The sequence below is a fragment of the Asparagus officinalis genome, chromosome 1 (assembly GCF_001876935.1).
Source record: "Asparagus officinalis chromosome 1, Aspof.V1, whole genome shotgun sequence".
Taxonomy (NCBI): domain Eukaryota; kingdom Viridiplantae; phylum Streptophyta; class Magnoliopsida; order Asparagales; family Asparagaceae; genus Asparagus; species Asparagus officinalis.
Window position 1 is genome coordinate 113,508,305 of NC_033794.1, and position 14,374 is coordinate 113,522,678.

The following is a 14,374-nucleotide window of genomic DNA, read 5'->3' on the forward strand; positions in this document are numbered from 1 at the left end:
CATGGCAGGTTTGACATTCTTGGTTTCACCGAGGACTGCAGCCTCGTGTGAACCCAGGGGCGTCACAAAAATTCAAAAATGTTTTGGTACCCAAGAACTCTTGGTACCAAAAGATTTAGGAACATGACCCCTATCATTTAAGCTCAAGGCCCTAGGGTTATGAACCCTTTTAGGCGCATGTGGTGCACGGGATCGGTCATAGCAATAATCACTCAAATGACCCATTCGATTGCAATAAGTGCAATGACAAGGTTGAAATAATTTGCGTTGACCAAATGGTTGTGCACGGAAAACATTAGAAACATTTGCAAACATGGATGATCTTTTAAGATTGTTTTGCAAATGTGAAACTCTCTTTAAATCAAAACAAAATTTGGCCAAATGACCAAATCGACCACAAAAATCACATTTGTACACATGGACATGTTTATGATGATCTATATGTGTGTGTACATGTGAATGTGATGAAGAAGCCTTATGAGATGCACAAGAAACATTGATATTAGCATTTTTAGATTTTTGTGCATCATAGCAAAATTTAGATAAATGGCCTTTACGACCACAAATAGAGCATTTGTAAACTTTGCTATACAAGTGTGCATGGTGTGTATGATTCTTAGAAGAGTTTGCATTAGACTTTGCACACAAGTCCATAAGTTTCTTATGATTATCAATGCATGTGTTTAAGGTTGAATTTAAACAAGATATGCGGTTTTTCACATGATTCAACTCATATTCTGTCGTTTTAGATCTGATCCAAAATGAATTGTATAGAATAATTTTTGTAGATAAGCCTATATTCGAAGGATTTTATTGTTGCCGGGTTGTCACAGAAACCCAATGGTGGCCCTCATCGTCATGTATAACAAGCAATTCAAATTCTCTACTAAAAAGAGTATAGCCTTGCGAATATAGGCACCTCCATCAAGTTATATTTTATGCTAATTATATATTTTTCATTGATTAGGTACATCCATTGTCGGACTCCTAGTTCTCCTATCAGTTTCGACCATCGTACTATATGTTTTCAGGCAATCTGAAAAGGAAAAAAGAACATACTTGAAAGTAGAAAAGTTCTTAGCTACATACAAAACCACAAAACCCACACGATACACTTATTCTGGAATTAAGAAAATAACTAAACGATTCAGCCATAAATTGGGCCAAGGTGGATTTGGAAGTGTGTACAAGGGGGAGCTTCCCAGTGCACTTGTCTATGAATTCATGTTCAACGAATCATTAGAGAAGTTCATTTTCATGAGAGAAGATAAAAGAAGTTATCAAATACTGAACATGGAAAAATTGCTGGAAATTGCAACTGGTATTGCCCGGGGCATTGAGTACTTACATCAGGGATGCGACCAGCGTATTCTACATTTTGATATCAAGCCTCACAATATCTTGTTAGACCACAACTTCGTACCAAAAGTTTCTGACTTTGGTCTAGCAAAACTTTGCTCAAGAGATCATAGCATTATTACCATGACAGCTGCTAGGGGCACAATGGGCTACATTGCACCAGAGATTTACTCTAGAAACTTTGGAGAAGTGTCTTACAAATCCGATGTTTACAGTTTTGGGATGCTATTGTTTGAAATGGTAAGTGGGAAGAGAACTACTGAACCCGCAATTGAGGAGCAGAATGAGGTTTATTTTCCAGAGTGGGTTTATAACCGGTTGATTAGTGGAGAAGATCTTGGACTTTCTGCGGAGATGGGAAAAGAGGAGAATATTGCAAAAAAACTTATGGTTGTTGCACTGTGGTGTATTCAATTGAGTCCAAATGACCGTCCTACTATGACAAGAGTAATCCAACTTCTTGATGGGGACTTGGAAAGCTTGCAGATTCCACCAAAGCCTTTTGTCTCGGAATATCAAGATATTGGTACTTCTATAAGCAAACTATAATTGAAGGTAGTTCAAATTGCAATTGCTTTGTCTTCTTAAATAAATACACTTTCCCTTTTATCACTTTTATCTTCTTTCTATAATTGTTGTATCTACCTCTTCTCTTTCATTTACAGAATTCATGTAATCTTTTAATTTATGTTTTATTGCAAAATCCTGCTCGTGGTTTTGAAAGCATTTTTAACCCTTATCTTCCGTCTGCAGTTTACATATGTATCTGTCATTTAGTACCCAATTCCTTCTGTGTACTTATGTAACAACAAAATGTTGTAATATTTTCCTTGTCAAATAGTTGATCTATTATGGAGCATTTCTCAGTTGATATATGAAATTAGCTTTTGTGTATACAGTTTGAGCATGTTTTCATATCCCCATCTAACTCTTCTTCCTTATTATTTTATTCTATCGATACAGGATGACTTCTCAATCTTTGGACATTGTATAACTCCAATTGCTCATACTGCATCCACAATTTAAAATTCCCTCGACATGTCGGCTGATATATCGTTTTGTAGCATTCAACGTAGTAACTCGATCGTATAAATAAGTTTATATCATTTATTTAGTCAATATCTCTAATATTTTGGGTTTGACCGGACATAATGCCTGTTATTTTGACTGACCAACATGATTTTTTCATGTGACTATTAAGCGCTGGATTGGCTACTAAATTGTTTATTTTTACGAGTTATAATGCAGCCGTGTCTATTTGTGTTGTTCTTTTTGTTTGATTGTATGACATCAATATGTCTTCTCTTTACACATCTGCATTTAAGAGTTATAATGTTATCATACAAACACATATTATATCAGACCCTCTTCTGTATCCATCAATGTTTATCCACATGAGATATTCAGATCTTTCATCATAATGGTGCCCTCTATTTTACTTTCTTTATGTAACATAACATCCACTATCCAACAGTTTATTCTGTTGGTTGTTATCTACTTTACTAGCAACATTTAGAACCTTGGCTGAGTCAATATTAAGCTAGTCAGGCAATTTAATCTTCAATAAAGTCCATTCTCTCTTTTTCTGGATTATTGGCAGACGGAAGGTGTGACATTGTGATAGGGGTGCAAGCGGAGTGGATACAAACCTGATATTGACATATGCACAAATTTGTTTTCGTGACTAATATGAATTGGATCTTCTTGTAAGAAGTCTTGAAAAAGTGGAATTACTGATACGTCGTGTTGCTTTTTTTCCCTTGTAAAATACAATTATGAATATATCATCAAGTAATCCTATATTTACTTCATAATGAACATACCTAATATCCAGATCTTATTCACGTTTTGATCGTGTTCACATATATTCTGATTCGGGTCCATATCAGGCAAAAGCTTAGAAAGAAAGCCAGATTCATATACAGGTTAAAGTAGGTAGCGGAACTTTTACCCTATTTGGAAAATTGGATCCTGAATCCAAAATCAAATGCAGTCAATTAATATCCTTGTTTGTTACTGGCTCCCGCTACCCAGGCAACTTTGCGCCGCTGCCTAGGCATTTTATTTTTGCAGAGCTGACAGGCGCACAAGCAGTGAAGGAAGTGATTGGCTTTGGCAGGGACATTCTTGAATAGAAATCAGTGGCAGTTATTTTTCTTTTGTGGTTCGAATCTGGGTTTTGGTTTTTTTATTTTGTTGGTTCGAGTTAGGTCTGATGCAATCCATTTGACACAAAAGCCAATACCAAAGTCCATTGTCGCTAAATAGCTTTCTTTTGGAGATTTGTTTTTGCCCCCTTTTTGTATGCCCCAATCTCATAGAAAATTTAAGCAGCTTGGGGAACACCACACATGTATACGCAACTGCCTAGACTGTTTTTTTTTTTTAAAACAATGTCAACTGAAACTACATAACAATGGTAACTGTTTTGCACGAGGACTTTTAAAAAACAATGGGAATGGAGTTAGCGGAATTATTTTAAAAATACTCAAGACCCAAAAATTGTTGATGTGAAAACGATTTAGTTAAATTGGGGCATAATGTTTAAAAGAAATGTCATAAACATGAATTTTTCAAAAAAATTTAAGATGAAATGATTATTATTTTTAGAATTCTTTTATTAGTTATACATGATGTTACCTTCTGATTAAGTAAAAGTTAAATCTCAAGAAAAAAGTATCATTGATGATTTGATAAAAATATACATGGGTGCTTACTGGGTTAGATCCAACAAAGTGAATTTATATTTCTTAACATGAGTCCATAAATTATTATGCTCATCTAGATGACAAACAGAGCAACCACCTTCAAAAATCTCATTTCATGCATGAGATTATCTTGTTTTAGTGTTAGATAATAACTTAACTGTTTGTTATAAATTTTGATAATGCTGCTAATTTTGATATGAAGTAATCTTTAGGCAGCGTGACTGAACTTGCTAGGAGCATGCCTGAGGGACTTCAATATGATATGATTGCCACTGTTTCCGCCTCTTGACAGAAAAATGAAGTAATTAGTAAGGGGCCATAACTAATTAATTATGCATAAGGAACAAGTTGTTATGTCAGATGGTCCCTAAAATAGACTTGTCCTTTTTTTTAATCATAGAGGTCAAGGTTGCCAAATTGGACTAAAAAGTCAGCGATCTAAAGCATCTATGTACAGTTCCTTTTTTGCTCTTCTTTTTTCTTGGCACGTGTTTTGAAATGTTCCATCTCACTTATTAGTTTGTTTTTCCGGTCAGCACATCTATGTGAGATAACATGAAGAAACTGGGAGCAATATGTGCTGCTTTCATTGTCTCTTACCTCTTCTTCATTTCTGTTGGATCAACCAGTGGTGTTGAGGGCAAAGAGATCTGTCGTTCTTCCTGCGGGTCGCTTCATAATATCAGCTATCCCTTCCGTTTAAAAGGTGATCCAGTAAACTGTGGAGATCCCAGCTATGAACTTGAATGCGATGGTAATAAAACAGTTGTGGAGATCCTCTCTGGTAAGTACCTTGTCATGAACATATTTCACGAGAATGCTACTATCCATATCATTGGTACTGGCTTTGTGAGCGGCAGTTGCAATCTCCCCATCCAATCTCTGTCATCAAGATTCATACCAACCAGCTACAAATACTTGGAGGATCAGAGTTGGGCAACTTTTGTTAACTGTTCAAAGAAGATAGAAAACAACATATACCGTCCTATTCCTTGCCTTAGCCAGAACAACAAATTTGTCTATGTCACATCTGAATATTATGTGGTCAATCTTCTTCCTTCTTGCAGTTACCTAACTATGGTTCCCGTGGACGATGTTGATATAACAACCACAGGAGGTAATGTTTTTCAAGTCTTACAGAATGGATTCAGTCTTTCATGGATTGTCAAGAACTACACGAGATCCATGGTAATCCATCAATGTCTGAGGACAGCCATACAGTGAGTGAGTCTCCATTCTATATTCATCCTAAATAATTTTATAGTAGGAATTTACCTTGTTAAGACCTCTATAGCTCTGTTCCTTTTCATGTCTTAGTTTTCATACTTACTCTGCAGTAGTCGTAATATTTGCAAAAATATTTTTATTCATAAAATAGCCTTTAGAATCCTATCAAAACTATTACACAGAACTGTTTGATTTGACACTATACAAGTTTATTTTCAGGGTATTAATAATAGGTTAATGTGCTCTTTCTTTCAATGCAGGTATACAAGAGAAGATATGTATGGGTTCACCAAGTTTAAGAAGATTACATATCCCTTTCAATTTGAGTATGAATTTGTAGAGTGTATAAAGAAAAGCTGGCACTTCTATGATGGTGCTTCTGCTCTCTATAGATCTGCTCTTGTCTTCATTGTGTTTCTAGACATTGCGGCATTTCTACTAGGTAGGCAGTTAACTGACATCTCAGGTTGCAGTCCTCTACAAACTTCGTTTTCCTGTTATCTCATTATGTTCATCAATTCGCTCTCTTTCATAGTCCTCAATGCTCATCTGTTACTTTTGCAGTACTCGCAATTCTGGGTAGATTTGTATTTGGGACATTGACCATATATGCGTTTCTTGCCTACCAACTCTGGAACCTACTTGCGCCGATAGACACCGTTGAGAGATTTCTGCGCAACGAGAAAGCGTTAATGCCATCAAGATATGCCTACACCGACATCATAGCAATGACGAGACATTTTAAAGAAAAATTAGGCCAAGGAGGCTTCGGAGCTGTTTACAAAGGAGAGCTCCCAGGTGGCCATCTTGTTGCTGTCAAGATCCTGGGAAATTCCAAGTGCAATGGAGAAGAATTCACAAATGAAGTAGCTACCATTGGAAGGATTCACCATGTTAATGTGGTTCATCTTGTAGGGTTTTGCTCAGAGGGATCAAATAGGTCACTCATTTACAAGTTCATGTGCAATGGGTCTCTAGACAAGTACATCTTCTCTTCAAATGGATCAAACAAACATTTCACGATTGAGAAACTCAATGAGATCGCATTGGGTGTGGCTAGGGGACTTGACTATTTACATCAAGGATGCGATATACGAATTTTACATTTTGACATTAAACCTCACAATGTGCTCTTAGATCAGAATTTTAACCCAAAGCTTTCAGATTTTGGGCTTGCGAAATTGTATCCGAAGGAAAACAGCCTTGTCTCTGCTTTTGCCGCGAGAGGGACGATAGGGTACATGGCTCCTGAACTTGTATCTAGGAGCTTTGGTCTAATATCTTACAAATCTGATGTTTATAGTTTCGGGATGCTTTTGTTGGAGATGGCTGGTGGGAGGAGAAACGTTGATCAACGGGCAGAGAATTCAAGTCAAGTTTACTATCCTTCTTGGATCTATCATCAGCTTGAACAAACAGAGAAACTTGAATTCTGCAACGATATTGAGATCGACAATTTGGAAAGAAAACTGTGTAAAGTGGGACTATGGTGTATTCAGATGCGGGCACCAGCTCGTCCTTCCATGAGCAAAGTTGTAGAGATGCTTGAAGCTGATGGGGATACAATCGACATGCCACCCATCAAGATATGCCTACACCGACATCATAGCAATGACGAGACATTTTAAAGAAAAATTAGGCCAAGGAGGCTTCGGAGCTGTTTACAAAGGAGAGCTCCCAGGTGGCCATCTTGTTGCTGTCAAGATCCTGGGAAATTCCAAGTGCAATGGAGAAGAATTCACAAATGAAGTAGCTACCATTGGAAGGATTCACCATGTTAATGTGGTTCATCTTGTAGGGTTTTGCTCAGAGGGATCAAATAGGTCACTCATTTACAAGTTCATGTGCAATGGGTCTCTAGACAAGTACATCTTCTCTTCAAATGGATCAAACAAACATTTCACGATTGAGAAACTCAATGAGATCGCATTGGGTGTGGCTAGGGGACTTGACTATTTACATCAAGGATGCGATATACGAATTTTACATTTTGACATTAAACCTCACAATGTGCTCTTAGATCAGAATTTTAACCCAAAGCTTTCAGATTTTGGGCTTGCGAAATTGTATCCGAAGGAAAACAGCCTTGTCTCTGCTTTTGCCGCGAGAGGGACGATAGGGTACATGGCTCCTGAACTTGTATCTAGGAGCTTTGGTCTAATATCTTACAAATCTGATGTTTATAGTTTCGGGATGCTTTTGTTGGAGATGGCTGGTGGGAGGAGAAACGTTGATCAACGGGCAGAGAATTCAAGTCAAGTTTACTATCCTTCTTGGATCTATCATCAGCTTGAACAAACAGAGAAACTTGAATTCTGCAACGATATTGAGATCGACAATTTGGAAAGAAAACTGTGTAAAGTGGGACTATGGTGTATTCAGATGCGGGCACCAGCTCGTCCTTCCATGAGCAAAGTTGTAGAGATGCTTGAAGCTGATGGGGATACAATCGACATGCCACCGAAGCCTTTCCTATTTTCTTCTCCAAGTTCATCTACAAAACCGTCCTCAGTACACCCCTCTCTCACAGAAATAACAACCATCTATGAGGGTGAATGAATTAGTGAATGAATTTCCCTTGAGTCATCTAAAAGAGATCCATGGTATCTCCTACGTTGTTGCTAATTTCATGTTTCTGCAATTTTCATTGCTCTGTTTGTAATTGATGTCTCAAAATTTGGAAATAATAACGAAAAATTTGGAAATAATAACGATATAATTTTCTAGTTTTCTTATTTTTTTATTTTTTATTTTTAATACTTTTTCAGTATATGGCTTTCTATGCATACCATTTATTTAATCTTCTATGCATACCATTTATTTAATCTCATGGGGTGTTCTATGTGGTATTTTGTTAATCCTGAAGATATTTTTTTTATGTTGTTGTCACCATAAAAAAATACTTATCTAATTGGCAGGTAAGAAATTTCTACTTTGACTTGTGCTCTTCTTTCTTTACCTAACATTATACACTGTTTAGCCCATGATCAAGGGCTGCAAAGTTGGACTTTGAAATTGGAACGTGCGAGGTAACTCAATCATTTACCATGAAAGACCTGCATAGGAAAGATCTAGGTTTTCTTGTTTTTATAGTTCTTCTTAGCTCCCGTCTCATCTTCTTTTTTCTTGCTGGTTTATTCAGGGCATTGGGTTCAATTTCCACTCAAAAGGCGATCCATCATTCTGCAGGGATCCAGCTATTGAACTGACATGCACTGATAACACAACAATCATGGTGAGTAACACCGTACAAAAATTTCATATGAGAACCTTTTTGTGATACCCCAAGTATAGTCCGATATCGGATATTAATTAAGAGATTAAATGGTTTATAATGTAACTCCAAGAAGTCCAGTGCACCATTGTCAATTTTGGTAGTGGATTGAGTCAAACAATGAGTTGCACTCAGTGGGTCTCACGACTTAGTATGCGCCAACAGGCTCGTGGGCCTGAGGTATGACAAATGGTATCATAGTAGTTAGCCGATCGGAAGTGTAGAGCTAAGCACTATGCGTGACTAAGTATTACCCTGCGTGAGTACGGTGGGAGCCACCTCTAGAGTCTGTATGAGCCATCTCTAGAGTCCACATCGCTAGGGAGCCATATCTAGTGCAATAATATAGGATGTGCTAGTTATCATGCCCATATTTGCATGGAACCTGGTTCATGGGATGGGTACGGGAACGTGGTATGCCCCTCATTAGGAAATGGGTACGAGGGCCGTAGGCTTATGTGGTACGCCAGGAAGCATGATAGACTTTAGGTTCGGTTCTTAAATGCTAGTTAATATCAGTAATGGTAAAAGAACGATGAGAATCATGTTGCAATTAAGATACACATATTTTATTTGCTTAATTTCTCATATTTTTTGTTGTTTATTCTTTAAAAAAAGTTCCTTTTTCAAAATTTTAACTGGTTTGAATTCTAAATCGGGTTACTGGAGTTAGTGAATCAGATCGTATTCCACACGAATTTGGGATGATTGAACCCTGGTCGCGGTTACCTATAGCGTACCACGTTCCTGACTTTTACGGTCTTGCCGCGATGAGGACATTGCCTATTAAAGGTGAGGTGGTTATAATACCCCAAGTATAGTCTCACATCGGATATTGATTGAGAGTTTAAATAGCATATAATGTAAGTCCAAGAAGTCAAGTGTAATATTAACTAGTTAATTTTGACAATGGATTGAGCCAAAGAACGTGTTACACTCAGGGGGTCCCATGGCTTAATATGCACCAACGGGCTTGTGGACTCGGATGCCACTTCACCAACTCGCTTAATTAAACTACAAAATGATTACGTGTTTTTAAAGGTTCCGGACCGCGAGGCTGTAAGCTGTAGGATCCATCGAGTGCCACACTTTTTAGCTCAAGCCACTGTCAAAATTGACTAGTCAATGTTGCACTTAACTCATTGGATTTATATTATAAATCATTCAATCACTTAATCAATATCTGATGTGAGATTAAATCTTAGGGTATCACAATAAGTAAAGTTAAAACAATTGAATTTTTTTCCAACAAAGGCGTTTGTGTGTGTGTGTATAACCTTATTTTTAAGATATAATATTTCTCAAAATAGTTTTTCAGTAAATATTGTTTTACTGCTTTCCTATTAAACTTCATATTTCTGGGGAAGACTAGAGACTATTAACTAATTCCTCCAAGAAGACTTGGGGAAAGTGCCTTTATCCTCCTATTGTTTCTTGTTATGTCACACGGTAGTAGACAGCCGTGGATTGTTGATGATTTGGTTGAACATAAAATTTACAAGTTTTATATAAAAATCTAGATTTACACAAATGCCAAGCCTTCTCGCCAGCGTCATCTCTCCCCTCGTCCTCCTCTACAAAACCACTTTTAGGATTCTTTCCAAATCTCAAAATGAGGAGGATTCATGCATGTTGACCACGGAAGTTTGAAAGGTGTATGTATTGGAAATTTGAAGGGTTGCTCTTGGAAATTGTCAAGAGCAATTATGTACATTGATTTGTCTTTGTAGATAGAAAGGCTATGAAAGGATGTGTGATAGTATTGAGAAAGATATCCTCTTTGTGCGAGGGAGGGTCCTCTTAGAACTCCTGAGTGGTCGGTGTTCTCAGGTTCTTTGAGTGATGTGGTGTGATGATGGCCTCTTGGAGCCCTTCAATGATCGATGTTCTCAGATTTCTTGAGAGATGTGAGATGTGCAAGGGTTTTCAAGTTTCATCCGTGCTAAACTTGCATTTATTGTATTGGTTTGTGAAGATAGTGGATTTTCTTAGTGTCTAAATTGTGGATGTAGACATGTTTGACCGAACCACATAAATAACCCTTTGTGTTGTGTTGCTGCTGCTTTTACTCCTTATTGTGTGTGGTTGCTTGTGTGCTCCATATTACCCAACACCCATAACATCCCTTGCAAATCAGCAAGACGACTTCTTGAAATATACCCACCCTATGCTTGTGGATCCTTGCAGATCTGCTTCCCTCTCCGTTTACGATCTGCTCCGGCCTCCTGTGGCTTCCCGGCCTTTACCTCATATGCTCCGCTAATGACACCCTCCTGTCTTTCCCTTCACCGCCTCCTTTCAAAGTCACCAACTTCAGTTACGAAACCAGCGAGGTGACCATCGATCTCAGATCATGATTCAGTCTCGTGTTCGGTTCCTGTCCACTTCTGAACATTAGCTCCTTGCTTTCCAATCCCACTACTGAGCTGGAGCTGCTGCTCAATCTATGTATGCTAGTGTGACCCGTTCTGTGGGCTGGGCCTGCTGCTCAGCACCATCCTGCTTTGCTGACACGGGCTATTTTGTGTCCGTTGTGGATGAGAAAGAGATGATGGACGTTCTGCCTCGTGACTGCAAAGTGTTTCAGACTTGGGGGCAGATCCCTGATTCGGGGAGTACATTTCAGCAGTTGTTGGACGTTTTCAGCAAGAGGAGGAAGGTGGTGCTTTTATGGTATGTATGTTGCTGGCGAAGCTGGCATGGATAGCAGGGAGTGTGTGTGTGGAGGGAGGCAATGTGTTTTCAACTTTGCGAGGAAGAGCTTCTGCATCAGCCAGCATCATGGTGAGAATACCTGATTTCACTGATCTTATGTTTTGCTTCTTCTTTTCATGTAGAGCTCATGGGTGGAAGAATCATTTTATTTTCTCTAAGATACTATTTTGTACTGATGCTATTCACATTGAGAACTATATTTAGTAAAATGCTCAAAATGCTAATATTATTTTGCACATGCGCATGAATGCAAAAATTATCTGTGTGCATGCATGGGGTGCATGTGCACACGTGTGCATTAAGCTGTGACTAGATGTACATGAGAAAATTCAAGAAATGTTATCTATGTAATAGCAATATGTTGAAGTCTCTCACTTATGATATTAACATGTAAATGTGTTGAGAAATTACATGCTTGTCAAATATATTTCGTTGAATGAGCATAGTTCGAAAATGTCTTATGAGCAAGTGAAAGTTCAAACCATATTTTTCTTATAGTTTTATGACCATTAAGATATTTTGTTCATCAAGTGATTGCAAATAAAAGTTGGAGATAATTGTTACTTCTACTTGAGGGTTCATGAGTATTGATAAATGACATTTTTGCAGCTTTAAAAATTCTAAAAATCCATGGTGAAGTTAAGAAAAGTGTATTGGATAGTAAACTTTACAGGGTGACTGGCCTATGTGCAACCAGTGACAGGCTATTTTTGTAGTGTGCTTGGATACTTTTTAGTGATAGTGCACGTTCCATGCTACTAGGCTATAATTAGATGGACAAACAATGTAAATAGGTCCACTTGGTGTATGCATAAAATCAATCGAAACTTGCCCAAATTCATTTTTTCACTTTCTTCCTTTAGCGCTGTGTCAGCCTTTTACTACTAAGAATTATGTAGTAAATATGATACCATGTTTAGAGATATTGGTACAAGACATGCACCAGATTGTAATACCATAATCTATGCTAACCGGGTACTTCTATCATAAAGTTGTACCCGTTTCCATGCAACTTACATCATAACCTTTTTTCCCTTGCAGCAAGATGCTCACTTTCTTTTTCTCACTCAACTTTTATCTTGCACTCCCTCACTTAATATTGCAATCGACTAGTATTTCCGTGCTTGGTTGCCACAAAAGTAGAGAACTAACCAGATGAAGCACACATTTCACTCGGCGAAATATATATGTTTCAGAAACTTATGAAAGTTCAAGGTGTTATATCTCAGCAGTTGTTGAATAGGGTAAATGCATCTAAGAACTAAGTCAGGTAGCTGTGATATCCTCCAGGGTTGTGGTGACTTCCTGTGTCCTTGTTACTGGCTTAGTATCTCCAAAACCAATTTTTGTTTTCGTATATTCAATATCCTGATTTTTCTGGTTGACATTTTTGTGGCCGCTGCAGTGATCAAATCCAAATAGCATCATGATGCCCAAAATTTGTGCGAAAACATCCTGTGGAAAGAAAACAACTGGCTGCCTGATTCTAGATGCAAATTTGTGATTTTTTTTTCATGATAAACAATGGGAAAGATAAAGTAGGAGGAAATGAAAACTCAAACGCTCAGTCAGTGGTGAGTTACATAGTAAGGGGATGCTTGTTTGCCTACAAGTGAAAGATAAAAGTGAGAATGTGACTAATTTTTAATATTTTGTGTGTTTGTTTGCATGTAAGTGGTTACGAAAGCGAAATGCAAGAAAGTTGCCACAGGATTTAATGCAATTTTGACTTTCTCTAAAAAGGTGGTGAAGTCACATGGTAATTACCAAAATGGTAATCAGTTTTAATTAAATGATGTTAACTATATTTACTAATTAATCATATTTTGTCACATCGTCTTTGCATTGCACTTTCAATAATAATTTCCATTTTCAAACAAACACTGCATTTCAATTCCATGCTGTCATGTATGTGAAAGTCATTTGCTAATAAAAGTAACTTGCACATTTTCATTTCACTTTCGAATTGCCAAGCACCTCCAATGTTCTTTTCCATACACACCCTAATGTTCTTGTTCGTAGAAATTCTTTCCTTGGTTGTCATGTAACTAACTGTAATGGTTAGACTTGCATGGCATCAAAATTATGATTCAATTTTTATTGACAAAAAGTAATTAATTATAGTCTATTCTGCCCTTAACGACATTTTTGTTGATAACTTTTATCTGCTTGTGCAAAATTTATGTCATAAATTTTTTGTGGACCAATAAAGGTGTCAAAATGCAATGGATCATACTTGTGTTCTTGGCTTACCGTGGGTGTTCCAGACTGTTAAGAGGTTCCAACATGGCACTTGTCTTGGCCCTTGGGTTCGATTCCGGTTTGTGTTATCACACAACAACGACAACAACAAAAGTGTGCTGTTGTGTCTTCAATCTTCATACATATTGGGTACTGAAGGTGCACAAAGGATCTACTTGTCTTTTTAAAAAATATTTCCTTATCCATTAATTATCAGGAATGGTTTCTTCTATAAGAAAAGTGTTAGCAACTCAATATCTGAACCAAATTAATCCTTATTTCTCCTCTCTGGCAGGTTCACATGTAGTGCTTGTTGCAGGTGAGTCCTTATATCTATCATTTATCAAACGCCACAGTAAAAACAATTTTGGAGTTTTAGTTTTGTATTTGATTCAAAATAATTTGTATATAGATTTTGTTAGAAGAGCCTACAATTGAAGGATCTTTATCTTTTGAGTAGTTATAACTGTACACGATAGTTATACTACTTTTGCACACCTACATATAAAAAGTGGGACATTTTCTTATAAATTGCAAATTATAAGTTCTTATGGACCCCGCTTCTTTGTATCTAGCAGTAGGAGAATAGTACAACTATTGTAATACACTTACATTTTCCTATTATTATTGATTAGGTACTTCCGTTGGTGGGACTCATTGTTCTCCTATCTGTTTCATCTATCTTGTTATATGTATCCGGTCAATCTGAAAAGTAAACAAGAACATACTTGAAAGTAAAGAATCTCTTAGCTACGAACAAGACCACAAAACCCATACGATACACTTATTCTGGAATTAAGAAAATAACTAGACGATTCAGCCATAAACTGGGCCAGGGTGGCTATGGAAG

The 14,374-nt window shown here is 37.3% G+C and overlaps 2 protein-coding genes and 1 pseudogene across 5 annotated transcripts; all 3 read left to right on the top strand.

The window, feature by feature from the left end:
• LOC109839629 (rust resistance kinase Lr10-like) lies at positions 2–2,000 on the top strand. Its single transcript, XM_020408136.1, has 2 exons — positions 2–8; positions 968–2,000. The coding sequence occupies exons 1-2, from the start codon at positions 2–4 to the stop codon at positions 1,906–1,908; spliced, it is 948 nt and encodes a 315-aa protein (XP_020263725.1). The 3' UTR covers positions 1,909–2,000.
• On the top strand, positions 1,831–8,020 carry LOC109829046 (rust resistance kinase Lr10-like). 4 transcript variants are annotated; one of them, XM_020396111.1, is made up of 6 exons: positions 1,831–1,914; positions 4,604–4,972; positions 5,132–5,287; positions 5,555–5,736; positions 5,859–5,997; positions 6,881–8,020. In XM_020396111.1, the coding sequence occupies exons 2-6, from the start codon at positions 4,623–4,625 to the stop codon at positions 7,851–7,853; spliced, it is 1,800 nt and encodes a 599-aa protein (XP_020251700.1). In that variant the 5' UTR covers positions 1,831–1,914; positions 4,604–4,622; the 3' UTR covers positions 7,854–8,020. The 4 variants fall into 4 exon arrangements, with proteins under 4 accessions (XP_020251700.1, XP_020251699.1, XP_020251698.1 ...); XM_020396110.1 differs by having other exon boundaries at positions 4,604–5,287; positions 5,859–6,865; positions 7,749–8,020; XM_020396109.1 differs by having other exon boundaries at positions 4,604–5,287.
• LOC109839639 overlaps positions 11,015–14,374 on the top strand; it is a 4,257-nt pseudogene continuing 897 nt past the window's right edge.

Bases quoted from the DNA above. Each gene is read 5' to 3' on its own strand.
- LOC109829046 (XM_020396110.1), top strand. From the start codon at position 4,623: ATGAAGAAACTGGGAGCAATATGTGCTGCTTTCATTGTCTCTTACCTC. The intron at 5,288-5,554 runs GTGAGTGAGTCT...CTTTCAATGCAG, and splicing joins TGTCTGAGGACAGCCATACA to GTATACAAGAGAAGATATGT. The intron at 6,866-7,748 runs ATGCCACCCATC...GATACAATCGAC, and splicing joins CTGATGGGGATACAATCGAC to ATGCCACCGAAGCCTTTCCT.